Source organism: Diplotaxodon limnothrissa, linkage group LG22 (genome assembly GCF_057381915.1).
Source record: "Diplotaxodon limnothrissa isolate DT_005_m linkage group LG22, D_limnothrissa_male_GT1.1, whole genome shotgun sequence".
Taxonomy (NCBI): domain Eukaryota; kingdom Metazoa; phylum Chordata; class Actinopteri; order Cichliformes; family Cichlidae; genus Diplotaxodon; species Diplotaxodon limnothrissa.
This window is the reverse complement of record NC_140616.1, coordinates 5,975,778-5,993,208: the sequence shown is the minus strand read 5'-3', so window position 1 is coordinate 5,993,208 and position 17,431 is coordinate 5,975,778. Positions and strand designations below refer to the sequence as shown.

The following is a 17,431-nucleotide window of genomic DNA, read 5'->3' as shown; positions in this document are numbered from 1 at the left end:
CCTGAGGATAAAAAAAATCTCACTACTGACTGAATGACAAAGACACGGATAAAGAAACACATTTTAAAAGGCATATTGCTACTAGAAACAAACAAATGTTTTACAAATATGTTCAAGCTTAGCATAAAAAAGTTCAGAAAAACCAAACATTTTTCCTATTTTCTTATTTTTTTTCCTTCAACTTTTTAATGACATACCATCTAAGGTTGGGTGTTGTTTTGGTCACATGTTAAATAGATTTTATTCACAAACTAGAACATGTTACATTTCAAATAATGTCTCTTCAAATATATTTACATTTGTTTGTTCTAAAGAAGCAAACTTCTGCACAAAAAGGTGGATATTAAGTGCATCCTCATCCTACTGCGAGTCCAAAGCCTAGCTGGGTCATTCTTGAATAGGTTAGAGGTTAAAATCTCCAGCTGACCAATAACAATTTCAAAGTAGGAAAATTATGCATTAAAAAAATAAACGGTAAATGTTTGTATGTTATACCATAAGGTGTAGGCTGCTGCCAAATCTGGCACATGAAAACTATTCATAATAAACAAAATTCTATTCCATAATTTCACCATAAATCTTGAAATCATACCCGTTTCCATTTCAGAACCTTTTTTATTATATCTGCCAAGATATCCACATTTTGAGTACAGCGTTAAAAACTAGTGCACATCATATGACCCAATGCCTTTGGGCTTTGACATTTCCTCACACAAACTCTAAATAAGGGAAAACTTAGCTCATGGTATTATTCATTCAGTTCCAGCAGTTCATCATGTTGCTGGAATGAGCAGTAACAAACTTCAACTTAGAAACACTACTCTGAGAGCCTGTTCAGAATAATGTGACTGTCTATATGCAATATATAATCTGTCTTCAGGGCTCTATTGAAACAAATGTGTAGATCTCAGAAAGATTCTCTGATCAAACTGACATTGAAATCGAACTAGCTCTAGATAGTTTTTTAAATAATAAAAATTTTATTAGCACTATTTTCCCAATTCAGTAATAAGCATTTGCATTTTAATTGTTATTTATATTTTGTATATTGTAATATATACCAGATATATATTTAACTACAGCTGAAGATAATTATTTTGTCTCTATACTACTTTACCTTATTATTCTGAGAGACATGCCAATCCTGTTAACACACATGTGAGTCGGAAGGAATTTTTTCAATTGTGTACCTAATACTTTATAACACAGTGCAACACAACATAGTTAACGGGAAATATTACAGAAGTCTTGATTTGAAGTCATTTTAATAGGTACAATCTTATAAAGAAAACATCTTAACATTTAGTACAAAATCACAATTTTCAATAAATTTATTCTAATTGATTTTCTTGGAATTTTCTCTACATGCATCACAGTGAAAACTGTTTATAATGAGGTTTGTGGATCATTTCCAAAAACATCAGTATTGTTTTGGACAGTTTACAACATGCTGATCTGGATTTATTGATGAAACTCAGAACATTCCTTTTCTGTACTGATGGATCAGCTCCGACACGTCATCCTTACACACCTTTATCCAGCCGTCTTCCCTCATGTGATACACTAGACACACGAACAAACACACAAAATCCCCAAAACACAACAATGAGTAAACATATACACACACAACAACTAACATACAACTAATAAACAAATACTTAGAAATTGTATGAAAATGTAACATACAAAAAAACACTGAGTGTACTCACTGTTGACCACCCCTCCAGAGTAAGCATCTCTGTGTGTAGCATGTGTAATGCCTCGACGGCCGAGCTCATACGCCTCCTCTACTGTCATGTCTTCCCTATAGCCGCTGTCCACCACACCGTAGGCGTAACTATTTCCACAGCCAGTAGAAAACATACGACCAGACAGACGCGTCCCATTATCATCCACGTAGTACAGACCAGGACCCTGCAGGACACACAATGTTTTGTTTCTAACATTTGGTTCAGAATAAAATGGCAAAAATTACAGATCTGACCAGCAAAGATGCAAGAATAATTTCTCTGGCATTTAGACATCTGCCCAAGATTTATTAAAAAACATAATTAATTTGTTTAGAGATTTTTCCATTTGGGGATTTCCATCCTGTGACATACAGTGGCATGAAAAAATGTTTGCCCACCTCCTGATTTCCTTTTTTTTTGTATGTTTGTCGTACTTAAATTTTTCAGTTCATCAAACAAATTGAAATATTAGACAACGATAACACAAGTAAACACAAAATACAGTTTCTAAATTAAGGTATTTCTTATTAAGCGGGATAATAAAAAAAAAAAACAGACCTACATGGCCTGTGTGAAAACGCGATTCCCCACCCTCGTTATAACAATCATTAACTCTGGTGTATCGCGCATCACATCTTTGGAAAGCTGAGGTCAGTTTCTTCAGCCACACCCAGGCTAGATTACTGCCACACCTGTTCTGAATCATGAAATCACTTAAACAGAACTGCCTGACAAAGTCAAGACCAATAGATCCTCAAAAGCCAGACATCATGCCGCAATCCAAAGATATTCAGGACCAAATGAGAAGCAAAGTAATTGAGATCTCTCAGTCTGGAAATGGTTATAAAGCCATTTGTAAAGCTGCGGGACTCCAGCAAACCACAGTGAGAGTCATTATCCATAAATGGAGGAAACTCAGAACGGTAATGAACCTTCCCAGGAGTGACCGGCCTACCAAAATTAAGTTAAGTTCAGTGTTCATGACTCCACCATAAGAAAGAGACAAAAATGGCCTACATATAGGGGTGGGTTTTGATTATCGATTTATCGATTAAAATCAATTCTAGCTTGGATAACATGATATCGATTCATTAAAATCCTGAATCGATTTTTAAATATAAATTTATTTTGCCCGAAATGTCAGAATCTCGCAGTAAACCTCACAAAATTTCAACAACCGCCAAACAGCTAAAACAGTAAATGAGAGCAGGAACACGGATTCTGCACAAAGACGTAAACACAAAGCGTGGACCCGCCGACGGATCAGAATCAGTGAGATGTCGCCTTTCTCACCTGATGGCACGGACACGGTCGGGGCTGAAAGCTGACAGCTTGCTGATTATGATGCGTCTGTGGGTTTGCTCTTTGTGTTTACGTCTTTTTTGCGCTAGATTCACGATAAAATACACTTCATGCACAGCTCTCTCTCTCTCTCTCATGACCAGTTTCCCATCTAAAAATCTGTTTTCTGCATTATTCACTTGCTTATTACCCACAAGCCTACCATTGTTTACAGCGCAGTGCCACTGTTTTTTTTTTTTCTTGTTTAACTGACTTCTGAGAAGAAAGTCTAATTTATGCTGTTCAATACTAAACAATTTCAAACTTTATAAAATTAGGCAAAATTGCAAAATGCTTAGCTGTTTCTCTAATAAAAACCTCTGTAACTTCACTTCAGCAGCATCAGGTAATATTTATATGTTGATTCATGGTTTTCTTCCCTTTTTGTTCTACTGCAGAATATTTATAAGGTTATCTGCTATAAAAATCCCAGGCCAGGAAAATCTCCTTCATGTGTTTCTGTATTTTACCTCAGTTACTTTGACACAAAGGCATCTGCTGTGATGTTTGCACGTTTGATAAAGTCTTGCAAGTGTCAGTTTTCTTTTTATAGATATAAAAATATGGATATGTACTAAGTATTCACAATTATAATATTCCTGACTCTCTGAGGCAAAATTTCCCTGATTCAAATCGAATCGAATTATGGATCAAATCAATTCGGGACCCTACGAATCGTAATCGAATCGATTCTAGAAATCAGTGACGATACCCAGCCCTACCTACATAGCCAAATTCCAAGACAAAGACCACTGCTGAGCAAAAAGAACATAAAGGCTCAACTCAGTTTTGCAGGAAAACATCTTTATGATCCCCAAAACCTTTGGGAGACAAACGTTTAACTTTTGGTGTGTGTCTTGTTACATCTGGCATAAAAGTAACCCAGCATTTCAGAAAAGGAACATCATACCAACAGTAAAACATGGTGGTCATGTGATAGTCTGGGGCTGTTACTGCCTCAGGACCTGGAAGGCCTGCTGTGCTAAACAGAACCATTAATTCTGTTGTCTACCAAAACATCCTGAAGGAGAATGTCCGATTATCTGTTTGCGACCTCACACTGAAGCGCACTTGGGTTCGGTAGCAAGTCGACCTTTGAATGACTTAAGAAAAGTAAAATGAAGACTTTGGAGTTGTCTAGTCAAAGTCCTGACCTGAATATCTGATTGAGATGCTGTGGCATGACCTTAAAAAGGCGGTTCATGCTCAAAATGCAAATGCAAATCACAAATGCTTGATTGCAGTTGCTGCTGGTAAGAATAGCCCAACCAGTTATTAGGCTTAGGGGACAATCATTCTTTCACACAGGGCCATGTAGGTTTGGATTTTTCCCCTAATCATAAACACCTTCATTTAAAAACTGCATTTTGTATTATGTTTGTCTCACATTTAAATTTTTTTGATAATCAAAAACATGTAACTGTGACAAACATGTAACAGGGGTAAACACTATTACACACCACTGTACAGATATATAATCAGCAACCTGACTTCACCTATTTTAAACCTTATCCAGGTTAACTTTAAAGTGACATATATTTCAATTAAGTAACCGTTTCATCAGCAAGCAGCCATTGTTGATAACTGTCCACCGTGACAACATGAACAAGACAGGATAAATTTTTACCTCAGTTCCTCAGATGTCCAAGTCATTTCTAATATATTTTACTCATTAAACTTGCTGCCTTACTTGCATCCCACACATATATTACCTGCTTGTCCCATCCACAGATCATGCTTCCCATGGAGAGGCCCATTCCTCTGTAACCCAGCATCATGTTGGACAGCAGCTTAGATGCAGCAGCCACAGAGATCCGATGATTGTTTCTCAGCCTGTACAACCTGAGTGAAAGAATAACAACACAGGACCAAATCACTATCAGAAAAATCAAGCCTGACTTGTGCCTGTAGCCCTTCCTAATCCATTCTGCTGATGGGTAGCACTACCTTTGGAAGCTTTCAGGGTATTATGCAGCATTCTCTCTAGACATTTTGTCATTTTTGAAAATTTTACACACTGTTTAACACTCATTAGTCAAACGAACACTTACATTAATCTTTTTTTAAACTTCAAACACTTTGGAAAACCTTGTAACTTCCTTAAGTGTGTGGTGGGGTGTGGTTTGTGGCTCATCAGTGGGTTCAGGGTGAGGTGTCAGGGGAGGCTGGACATAAATTTAAAGACTACACAAATATAAATATAATAATATACTCTTGATTAGAATCTGTAAACTTGATTCTGACTGGTAGAATAGTTTAGAACAGAAAAATAAATTCAGGAGATTCAGGAACTGTAAGAAATATTCTAGTCTTTTGAAGGTTTAAAATATGGGGTTTGATATATTCAAACTGGACATACCTGCACTCTTTGGCCAGGAGTCTCTCCCAGTGCTGGCAGTCTGCAGCACTGCCTGACATGGTGCCCAGCAGGTAAGAGTTGATCTCTATCACCTTGTTGGCATCTTTTGATGCTGCACACACATGACAAAGGGACTGGTTCAGATACAGGAGCGCACTGAGATTCTCTAAACAAGCAATGCATGTTTTCCTGTTGTTTGAAGCCAGAATTTAAAGTTGTCATTCATGCACAATATTACTTGTTTCTCTTTTCACCAACGAACTCTGAGCACAGATTAAGCTTTTGTGAACATCATTTCTCTCAGAGAAGAAAATGAGTAGTATGTAGTATAAACTGTTTTCTGATACAGATCATCCAGAAACTTAATGCTTAGGTTTTGCTAAGTGAAATTCCACAATTTTTTTATGTATGTTTCTTAATACTAATTACTCTATCTCTGTGTGTGTACACTCTATGGGGGCAAGTTGCTAACACAGGTTGGTAGCGTATCAAAATACAGTTACTTTTCACTCCAGAAAATCATTCTCTGCTCCGTAGAAACATTTTCACAGAAGCACTACAGCTCTGAACATTTTTTTTAGAATTAACTGAAGAAGCTGTAAACCCTTCCTCCGCATGTCAATGTTGAGCCATGTGAGAATACAGTTAACTGTCCAGAGTGAGGGAGTTGATTTCCTTCTGGTATCTATGGTAAACCCTCCAACCACTAATGCACCACTTACATACTGTTAATCAGATACTACAAATACATTATCACCAACGTTAGCCTGTCTGATTCTGTTTGCTTGGAAAGAAATGGACACAGTACTTTGTAGTTATAGTTCAATTCATTATGAGGAAAAGCATTTTTTTGTAAAGCTAGTTTAATAAACAGTGGGAGTGCACAATCAATACTATAGAGCTCTAATTCTTTGAATTACCAAGGTTTGTTTGAAATGGTTGGTATTAGTATTGGTATTATTAGTTGTGTATTATGACCAGTTAAATGACAAACTACAGCTTAACATACTTTACTTGTTGATTCAGTAACATGGTATCCATTTGTGGACCCTTCTAATAGCCTGTATCGAAATGTTATTATTTGTTTTATTCAGCATGTTTGCTCTGGACAAGAGCAGAATATAAAGCAACAACTCCACAGACTGTGCCCTAATGTAACAATGTAGGATTAGGTAAATGGCCTGTATTTATATAGTGCTTTACTAGTCCCTAAGGACCCCAAAGCGCTTTACATCCACACACTGGTGATGGCAAGCTACATTGTAGCCACAGCCACCCTGGGGCGCACTAACAGAGGCGAGGCTGCCGGACACTGGCGCCACCGGGCCCTCTGACCACCACCAGTAGGCAAACATGGGGTTAGTATCAAGGATATTTGGCATGCAGACAGCAGGCAGCGTGGGATCGAACCACCGATCTTCTGATTAGTGGCTGACCTGCTCTGCCACCTGAGCTACAGCCACTCCATAGTTTAGGAGCAAACTCTATCAGCAAAATCAGTAAAATCTGGATTTAAATACTGCTTTCATCCTGGAAAAAACATTTCATCATTACACTAACCTTATGAATGAGGCCAATTATATCTTTGGAAGAATGCTTAACTATTTTTTAGGTTCTTGACACATGATTTCCACCGTTTACTTAACCTTTACTTTTGCTTTTTTCATTTATGGAATTAGAAATGAGAAATGAAAAATGTAATCACACATTTTCAGACATGTTTGTGTGGTTGGCAAACTGCAGACAGACTCTACCAGTTATTCATCATACCTAGGTAGTTTCCTGCTGAGGCTCTGGAGTCCACTGCCACGATGACTCCGTGCTTGAATTTGAAGGCCAGGGTGGTGGTACCGTGGTTCATTTCAATGCACACGCCTCCGTCATGGTTGCAGGACTTCAGAAACCCTGAAGGCTGTAATGAAACCAAAAAGGGAACTAATGGTCTCTAATGGTGAGTATACTAAACAGAAAGTAAGAGGCCATATCTAGCATATGAAAAATGAAATTAAACAGATCATAACTCCAAACTTTATCTATAGACCCTAACATTGTGAAGGTCTCTGCTTACAACACCAGAAGCGAAGAGACGCGTAAAGCTTTTTACCACCGAGTTTAATGTTTGGATTCTGTAGCTGATTTAAAAAGGGGGGAGAAATGTTGAATTATACTCACGTCCACACCCGGAGGAACAGCAAACTCCTGGGTTTTAGTGCCAAAGTTGTAGTGGTTGGTTCGGTCTACAAGATGCGTCAGTCCTGCTGGAAAGATCTGTTCACGCAGTTCACAATATTTTTTATAACCGCTCACATCAAAAATAGCCATCGTGTGTCCTAAAGTTGGGAGGAATTTAACTTTGTATTTAACACAAAATCAACCAAACGCCGGCGAAGTCGATTGATTCGCAGTACGAATGATTTCCTCGTAGCTTACGCGACAAAGAAATCGAAAGTGAAAGTTTTTTTTAAAACTCTTCATCGGTGCAGGCTTTTTTTTTTTTTTTTTCTTATGAAACAAAACATCTTCGAGCAAGAAGTAATGCTCTGATGTTTCCATCCTAAGTCCCATTAACCTAAAAATTGGAATTTTAATATTCTATCGAAGTTCAACGATCAATTTAGATTTCAGCCAATAGGAAGGCTTTATTCTTTTACACAATCAGTATCTAAGCGGAAGCGCAGCCGACAGGTTTTTGGGAAAACAGCGCAGATCAGGGACATTAACGCATTTGATCAAATACAGCATTTAATGTGTTTAATTAATTGTGTAGAAGTAAATGTAACATTCCTTTCGTATTATAACTGTTATTGTTAGTTCATGTCTGTTGTTTGGAGGATCAAATACCACCGTGTACTTAAAGATAATAAGAGAAAGAAACACCAGGAAGCATCATAGTGTATCATATATTTTATTTTTTACGTTTTTATCAGCAGTCAAACCCATAACCAGTGTCAGTCACATGTTTGCCACATTGATCATTTATGTTTAGATCCTGTGGTTCTGTGCTGAAATTCAGGCCGTTTCCATCTTCTGCACTGTTTCCTGCACAACCTCCAGCTTTAAGGGGACGACTTTCTCTGTCAGAATCGGTGTTGCTCCTGGTGGATATTTGTATTTTGTTTTCCTGGGAGGAAAAAGAAAGATAATCTTACATTTTCTACACAGGGAAACTGTTGTAAGCACAATACATGTAATCCAAATTCACACTTTCCCTTTATGTTCCTGCATAATAAGAGTGGACACCAATGTGCTGTTCTAATCACATATTGGGAGCTTGGAAAAATAATTTTACAGCTTTTACAACAGCCATCGTGTGCTGCATGTACAGCATAAACGAGTAGACGGTCATGGTTAAATACTCATGTCAAACTATAGTTTTGTTTTTTTAACTGATAAATTGTTAATTTTTAAGTTTCTTCTCCTTTTTAAGATGATGAACTAAGTCATACTGATACATGCGCACCTCTTGTCTTTGAACTGGGACTCCCGGTACGGTCTGATGTAGTCCACTCCTTGTTTGGTGATGACACAGATGTCGATGTTGTTGCCTGAGCCGAGGTCGTTCATGATGCCTGCTTGAATAGCAGCTCGCACCAGCTCCTTCGCCGGCTCCAGCTGAGAGAGGACAGAAATTGCATGAAGAAAAAAGCAAACGGAACATAAAAGAGAAAAAGAGTCAACTGTAAGCTTTAAAATCCAGCTGCAACAACTTCCAGATGGCTGCATGCATTTTCTAATAGTTGTGAAAGACACAAAGGACAGGGATGAACTGTTTTATTATACAAGTACAGTATCCTGTCACACTGCAGTTAAAGATCCACAAAAATGAATTGAAATAATTCTTTGATCAAGTTTAAATGAGCAGCTGTCATTTCACAGTATTTAAACCACTTTTTTGTGTGCGTGTTTTTTATTTCTGGTTTACCTCTAAGTCAGGTTTGAACCCGTCCTCTAAAATCCCAAGAGCAGCCAGATCTCCAGATCCTGCATGAACACAAAGCAAAGTCAGCTAAACACAGAGTGAATCAAATACCTGTATGATGTCATTTATATTAGTAACAACAACCCATTGCTGACATTTTTATGTAGCTCTTATATGCTGGACTGAACAGCCAGAGACAAAAGGATTATAGAAACACTAATCCACTATCCCAATAAAAAGACTAATACTGTTACTGAATGCAGTTATATCACATACCCATTGAAAGGTAAGGCACCTTATTTACACTCCCATATGGCCCCACAGTGTACAGGTGGTTCCCAGTACAATCCACTCCCCCGAGGATAAGATTGGCCCCAATTTGACCGTGGTACCTGAGACCAAACATATATGATTAACACAAACTTCTATTACTAATTTAAAAATCTTCATTAATGGTAAACTCACCTCCAAGTCCTAAAAGCACACCTGAGTGTGTGCAACACTCACCTGTAAAGCATGTCCTGCAGTATGTTAATGGCCATGACGACACGAGGGTTCCTCCCACTGTTCAGAGAGTAGATGGTGAGGTTGGACGACAGAAGGTCTGTGGTCTTTTCTGTATCTGCTGCTGTACCTGCTCCACAACAACTACAGACACACAGAGACAGAGAACAGATGAGTTAACAGACAAAAAACAAAACATAAAGGACGAATTAGCAAGCTAGAGATAATGAGAGAGAGTGAAAAACCAAACAATGACTAGAGAAACAATGGGAGGACCCTGTTCTTCTCCCACAGCAGCCATAATATCCCAGAATATCATCAGTAGCATGAAGCTATTGTAACCTACTACAGCTGCTTCGTTTGAATGTTTTATATGAACAGAGGATGCTATGTCATTCTTTTCTCTCCACATGTAACAATGTATTAAATTGCTTAAGTATAAGTTTAAAGTATAAGTGTCAGTTAATGGTAAAATGAGCTGTTCAAAGAATAAATGACAGCAGTTTACCTGAAAACTGGATGAAAATAACTGTGAGAGAGTCAGGAGGCATTTCTCTGCTAATGAAACTTACTATATATTTGGAGAGATGTAATGGATTTTAGCGCACATTTTGTCGGCCACCACTTCACCAGATGTAGCTCTGGTATCTGCTCCCAGCACCACCCCATCCTGTAGAAACACAGTCACTTGAATCATATGCATGTGCCTGACAATCATTATGTTAACAGCTCCATAAAGTAAATGTTCATAGGAATATTCTTGTAGAGCAGCATTCAAACAGCTTTTGCTTTTAGGCAAAAACAGACTGAAATGCAAATTTCTAAAGCAAGAAATAATTAAATCCAAGGTAAATATTTAGCAAATGCTGGAATATTGTTTGTCTACTGCATTTATTTTTCATTCATTCATATGTCATTCATTACATGCTATTGTGGGTTAGGGTTAGGCAGGCTTTGAGTGTAATGCTTTGGAGAATCTGCTCACAGCACCATGCCAGATAAGAGCCTTTGAATTAATAAAAATAAAACCTTTTGTAGTTTAGTGTTTAAGTTTCTCTAGTAGAATAAATACAAAACAAAGGCAGCCATGGGAATGAGTTAGTTTGTTATCCTTTTAGAAACAGTGGTTTTTGTATTTGGACTAAAACACGCAAAGTTAATGTTTTTGTTTATTCGTGTTTTTGTCAGCGCAGTGTCCCACAGTTATACTCACCTTGAACACCACTCCTGCGATGGTGGTGCCTGTTTTCATAGGTTTGGGAGTTTTTCCTCCATCAAAGAGACCCTTTAATGCAGCGTTTCTATAAGGAGGAAGATGAAGAGGAGAAAGGAGGGGTCAGGGGTGCTGAGTATGTGGTGCGTGTGTTTGTGCTGGGCTGGGGTAAAGCAACTTTTCAATAGCTACATTTCGAAAATATACTTGTAATAACCGTGAACAAAGGTCTTTGTCTCTGCGATTAATCTGATATAAAATCAGGAAACGTTAGTTTCGTTTTTGATCTCGATGTAAGTTCAGTCTTACCGACGGTTTCATTTGATTTCTGTCGTCACTGATTCAGTCTGCAGCTCTGAGAACATTAAAAGAAGCTCTTACCTTCCTGCGTTGTCGAAGTTAAAGCCAGGTGCGGGAGTTTCGAAGACATTTGCTAGCGCCATTGTGGAGGTGAGTGCGGCTCCTCTGCGCGTCTGGGAGCGCCTGAGGTCGCTGTTCTGAGCGTCAGCTCTTCCTCTCTTTCGATTTTGGGGTTAAAATGGAGAAACACTGCACGGACTCACGAGTCAAAGGAGTCAGCACTGGGGTAAGTAAACCTGCACCAGGGGACGAGTGTTTTTATCTAAAGATGAAACACTGAAGTCATCGTGTGTAAAACAGGAGGTTTGAACTCTAGCCGATGTCGTGTTTGAACAGGTGATGCGTTTACCTGAACACGAAGCTAAAACTAACTGAAACCACATCACCTGGTTATCTAACTAATAATGTTATCAGTAAAGGTGAACTTCTAAACTATGAGCTCGTTTGCTTTTAGAGTTTTTAATGCAGAAAACTGTCAGCTATACTTTCATTTTCACAGCCTCATCATTTTCTGAACTCCAAATCCCAGAATTCATAGCGTTGCTCAGTCTTCATGAATGAACAGGAAAAAAATGTTGTTATGATGCGGTGTACCTCAATGATAATTTAGTCATATTTGTTTAAAAACTATTTTTCTCCTCTCCTCCCTCAGACCACCATCCTGGCGGCCGTTTTTGATGGCGGGGTTGTGATTGGTTCAGACTCCAGAGCTTCAGTGGGAGAGTAAGGGGTTTATTTATGCAGTTTAACTGTAAATTAAAATAGAATCACACTGCAGGGACGCTCATTCACTCCCTGTTGTGGTAAACGTGGTAAAGAATAAAACTGTTTAATTGAAATTTAATCTTCACGAGTGGTCTGTGCTGATACAATTTAGTACTTTTGTTTTCATCTGTTTCATCACCACCAAAGCCAGTACCTTATTTTCCAGTATAAACACATCTGCACCAAAATTTTATTTGTATAAAGTTTAATCAAATCTGGTTTTGTAGTTTTTGTGTAATTTTACTGACAAGTGAAAAAATAATCACATACACTGGGTCCCAGGCTTAGGGTCTGTTTGGGTGCTTTGTCATCAAAGGGATGGACAGCTTGGACAAGTAGTTATTGTTATTTTTATTGTTATTTTCAAGGCCACATGCTTGCTTAAAGTAGGCAGGCACAGTTTGTATGTGTGGAAAAGTCTGGAGGTCACTATAAATAAGCGTGGAGCGTTGTGCTCCACCTTTAAAGACAGAATGTACGTGTCTTGGTCCTAGATGGATGTGAAACAGGTGCAGGGCAGGGGTATGTCTAAGGTAGCCATGGCACAGCACCAGCACCCCCTGAAATGGGTTGACCCCCTGTCAGTGCCAATGGTCTGTTAAACCTACAGTGCCAAACTCATTGGATAAGACCATGAATATGCTTAGTATACATGTAAGCAAGTATTTTTACTCAAGTACTTTACTGAAGAAGAAAGTGTACTTTATTGAACCCCGTGGGGAAATTCCTCTCTGCATTTAACCCATTCACTCAGTGAAGCAGTGGGCAGCCATTGGGCGCCCGGGGAGCAGTGTGTAGGGACGGTACCTTGCTCAGGGGTACCTCAGGGTAGCTGTTAAGGGGAATCGAACCCCTGACCTTCCGATCATGGGGCAACCACTCTACCTACTGAGCTATCCCTAACTACAGGTTTAATGTTTTTTTACTGAAAGTGTTTCTTATAAACCCAAGTAGTACGGTATAAAAAATGCTGGCAGCAGTGCCCCTCAGCACTGGAATAGGTGCACCTGTGATATAAATGTGAAAATCCTACATCACCTCATTGTTGAGTTATCACATTCACATACTTTGATGTCCACACCATCTGCTACAGCCACAGATTACACATCTCCATGCTGCAACTATGTGTGTCGTGTCTATGTCAAACACTGAAACACTGTTCATTCCAACTTTCTCCTCAGGGAGTATGTATCGTCTAAGGCCATCAACAAGGTGATTCAGGTTCACGACCGGATCTTCTGCTGCATAGCTGGTTCACTTGCAGATGCTCAGGTCATCACCAAGGCTGCAAAGTTCCACCTGTCCTTCCACAGGTATGTGCACAGCACAGGTTTAAATTACTTTGCTCAACAGTTCAAGTCCCATGAGGTTTGTGAGATCACAATAATAAGATAATGAATCCACCTTGCCAAACTTCAGACTTGTAGTGGACTGGTGCAAACACAAATGTTTGTACCAGTCAGCGTCTACAGGCATGACCAAAGTTGTTCTTGTCCCCAGTTGGTCCAGAGTTGTTAGTGTAAGCACTGCAGTGGCTTCAGTTAGACCTGAATTGGAAAGTATTTCTTTATTTGAAGAAGAGAAAAAAACTACAATAATGGATTTCCTCAGTGTAATAGACGCTGTTTTTAGGCTCATTTCCCAGCATGCTTTGGGAACAGTTTAATTTATGAGAGGGCTCCGTTGAGCTAACTATACCTGGTGATTGATATTGAGCCCACATTTCTTTATATTTTGCTGGAAAATGTTCTTGAATTATTCAAACATTTTTCTGAACATCACATTATTGTAAATACTACATTCAATAATGTTAAAATAACATTTAGCTGTGTCTGCTTGTTCTCACTCTTCTGCAGTGTCCAGATGGAGAGCCCTCCACGGGTGATGGCAGCAGCATCTGTGTTGAAGGACTTGTGCTACAAAAACAGGGAGGAGCTGCAGGCCGGCTTCATGACAGCAGGCTGGGACAAGAAGAACGGACCACAGGTAGGAGATCTCTGTGAAAACTGTCAGACATCTCAGAAGAGCTGATGATGACTGTAAACTGAGCAAGCTGCTGCACTATGATCTTCTCCATCTCTTTCCAGGTGTACGTTGTGGCTCTTGGCGGGATGTTGATTAACCAGCTTGTTACCATCGCCGGCTCAGGCAGCACTTATATCTATGGCTACATTGACGCTAAATACAAACCCAACATGACGAAAGAGGAATGCCTGCAGTTTGCCACTAACGGTACCGTCTTTTCACCATGTTCACATCAAGATGTTAAAATGTTTTGCAGGGAAATTGTTGATTGCATGAAGAGGAAATATATGAATCACAGTACAGGAGAAAATAAGGATTGTGCTCGGAAAATGTTTGCTGGGATTGTGATGAATTTAACATAATTGAAAAATATTTTAGAGCTTTGAACCACATCTTACACTCTTAAGCAAGAGCTTAAAAGAAATGAAAATGAAAGAAATGAAAGAAATGATCCTAAATTATGAATAAACTGGTACTCATCAGGTGTTTTCTGCTCTAAATGTGCAAAGGACTTACTACATGCCACACACAGTAGACTGAATCATAAGCTTTGTGTCAAAATGCAGTTGCAAAGGAGACTTTACATATAACTTTATATGTCATATGTAGTCTTTATATTTTATGCAAAAACTACTTTTCAAGGTTTCTGTATTTAATTATGAGGAAACAGATCAAACATCCAGAGTATCAGTACTTCTTTCTGTTACTCTTTATCACAAGCATTAAATTGGCATTAAAGTTTTTCTATATAAACTATGATATATAACATGAGACTGAAATTCAAATTTGGGTGTAAAATTGATTTGGTTGCTCCTGTAGTTATCAAATAGTTTTTATTTTAAAGGCACAAAAATTCAACCCACTCCTGTGAAGTTGGAGGGTCTGTAACACAAAAAACATCTAATATACATATATAAATCTTATATATAAACTCACGTTATTGTAAAAAAAATAAACAAAAATCAGCTGGTTCTCAGTGGGAGGCTTTCACTGGTGTTTCGATGTTATATAAAAATCAAACTTTGTGTTTGTTGGTGACACAGTTGTTAATGTTAGAAGTTGTATATATGCTGGAAACTGATGACCTCTTACTGTTCAACTCAACTAATATTTTTATTCCTGCCTTTCTTCTTCTCTCCTGCCCTGTTTTTGTTTCATCCTTCTCTCTCCCTGCTCACAGCTCTTGCCCTGGCCATGGGCAGAGACAACGTCAGCGGGGGTGTCGCTCACCTGGTGGTGGTAACAGAAAAGGGGGTGGAGCATGTGGTTGTACCTGGTGACAAGCTACCCAAGTTCCACGATGAGTGACCGCCTTCGTTCCTCCTACCATGAAACTACCAATGAAATCAAAGAGCGGTTATTTGGAAGCTGGACTTGTATTACCTGTTTTGTCTGTTTAGGATGTAACAAGTTAAACACTCAACTGAAGTCAGACACCTGAAAAACAAGTTATTTTCTACTCAGTGAAGACGTGAAAATCTAGAAGCACAGTTGGAAAAACAACTGTTTAATCTTTATTACAAAATTGCAAGCAGATTCAGAGATACTTATACCGAAATCAACTTTCCACCCTTTTATGTGACCTTTTATGTCAAAAGAAAAGAATAAAATATTTGCATTTCCATAATCATTTCTTTTTGTCTTTTCTTGCAATTGTTGCTGTTGTGATGCTCTTTAAATATTGTAACTGTGTATTTTTAAGTGATAATAGGATTAATAATAACTTTATTTGTATAGTCCTTTTTAAAACAGAGTTGCAGAGCTTCACAGTTTGAGTTAAAGCCACACATTGAATTAGACATGCTCAAACATACACATAAAAAGACACTTAATCAGCCAGAGGTTCACACATTTATTCCAGCATACACACAAAAAGATGTAAACTATTGCCCCAAATAAAGGAGAAAAGATTAAGGAAAAGAAAACCTATAAAAATGTGTTTTCACCAGTCATTTAAAACAAATCACAGAATAGTCTGAAGGATTGCAGTTTGACATGAGGTACGGAGGACTGAGAGATGCATGTGAAAAGTGAACTGTAGTAGAAGAAGAAAGGCAGAAGAAAATTAAAGTGTGTTTAAAAGTCCAAGATGATTGAATTCCAGCAAAAGTTTGATTTTTAAAATATTTCTGAGGTGAGGAAAATAAGTCTGAATGAGCCTTGAGCGTATATGAAATTCAAAATCCAGATGTTGGTGATGATTTGATGTTACTGGTGAGGGACCAGTGTACTGACCAACCTCCTTAGAGAAACTGTCTGGGCCTTAACAGAAAAGTGCAACTGTGTGTCATCTGAATAGCAATGGTAGGAGAGTCTATCAAAACCAGAAACCTAGGGGTAACAAATACACATAATCAAATAAACAGAACAGGTCCAGGGATTGACTCCCTGGGGGACTCAACATACAAGAGGTGCAGAAGACAACATACATCGATTTATATGATTTCTAAATGATCTGTTTGATAAATTATCTGTTGATAAAAGTAGCATCAGCAACACTATCAAAGGCTGCAGATAGTTGATCAGGTCTAAAATCTAATGTTCACCCTCATCTGAACGCGTTAGAATAACAGTAATTTTCCATAAAACTGTTTCAGTGCTGTTGTTTTGTCTGTAAACTGATTGGAATTTATCAAAGATGTTGTTTCCTTCAGTGAGCTGAAGGAGCCAATGAGCAACAACTTTCTCTGAGATTTTAAACATGAGTTTGGTAATTGACCTGTAATTATCTAAAACTTTGTGATCTAAGGAGGAAAGATGTTGGCTATTTATGCTGGCTGGAAAGCAGCCAGATAAGCATTGTTACTTTATAACAAAGAGAAGGCACGGGAAGATGACAGGTCAAACCTTTTCAATGAATTTAGGATAGTTAATGTCCAGTGGGCAGGAAGAAAAACATATGTGTGAGAATATATAAAAAAGATTTGTTGTAAAAATCAGTTTAAACTTGGACAACAGACCTGGGTGAGAAACTCGGGCCAGTTGACAGGGTACAGACTTGAACTACAACCTGATACTGTTGATTTCATCATTAAAGAAATGCAGATTTTGTCATAATCATAAGAAGATGACAGAAGACAGCAAACTGAGAAGGAATCTCCTATGGTTTCAAACAAGAACCCTGGACTATGTTTATTATAGTTAATTAGCTAATTAGCAAAATAAGATGTTCTCACACTCATGAGTTGGATGAGCGTGATTAGTAACTCCTTCGT

At 38.3% G+C, this 17,431-nt stretch overlaps 4 protein-coding genes across 4 annotated transcripts in view; 2 read left to right on the top strand and 2 right to left on the bottom strand.

Moving 5' to 3' along the window:
- The window catches only part of LOC146609264 (class I histocompatibility antigen, F10 alpha chain-like), a 217,268-nt gene that overhangs the window by 19,360 nt on the left and 180,477 nt on the right, over positions 1-17,431 (top strand). The gene's annotated exons all lie outside the window — the stretch shown is intronic.
- psmb8a (proteasome 20S subunit beta 8A) lies at positions 1,372-7,855 on the bottom strand. Its single transcript, XM_085346460.1, has 6 exons — positions 7,603-7,855; positions 7,201-7,342; positions 5,431-5,542; positions 4,784-4,913; positions 1,710-1,914; positions 1,372-1,563 (listed from the first exon to the last, which is right to left on the bottom strand). The coding sequence occupies exons 1-6, from the start codon at positions 7,750-7,752 to the stop codon at positions 1,475-1,477; spliced, it is 828 nt and encodes a 275-aa protein (XP_085202586.1). The 5' UTR covers positions 7,753-7,855; the 3' UTR covers positions 1,372-1,474.
- On the bottom strand, positions 8,330-11,532 carry psmb13a (proteasome 20S subunit beta 13a). Its single transcript, XM_085346459.1, has 8 exons — positions 11,448-11,532; positions 11,067-11,154; positions 10,426-10,523; positions 9,857-9,997; positions 9,626-9,741; positions 9,353-9,411; positions 8,891-9,042; positions 8,330-8,551 (listed from the first exon to the last, which is right to left on the bottom strand). Exons 1-8 carry the CDS (start codon positions 11,507-11,509, stop codon positions 8,440-8,442), a joined length of 828 nt encoding a protein of 275 aa, XP_085202585.1. The 5' UTR covers positions 11,510-11,532; the 3' UTR covers positions 8,330-8,439.
- Positions 11,599-15,780, top strand: psmb12 (proteasome 20S subunit beta 12). Its single transcript, XM_085345735.1, has 6 exons — positions 11,599-11,652; positions 12,079-12,149; positions 13,373-13,504; positions 14,048-14,177; positions 14,279-14,423; positions 15,397-15,780. The coding sequence occupies exons 1-6, from the start codon at positions 11,605-11,607 to the stop codon at positions 15,522-15,524; spliced, it is 654 nt and encodes a 217-aa protein (XP_085201861.1). The 5' UTR covers positions 11,599-11,604; the 3' UTR covers positions 15,525-15,780.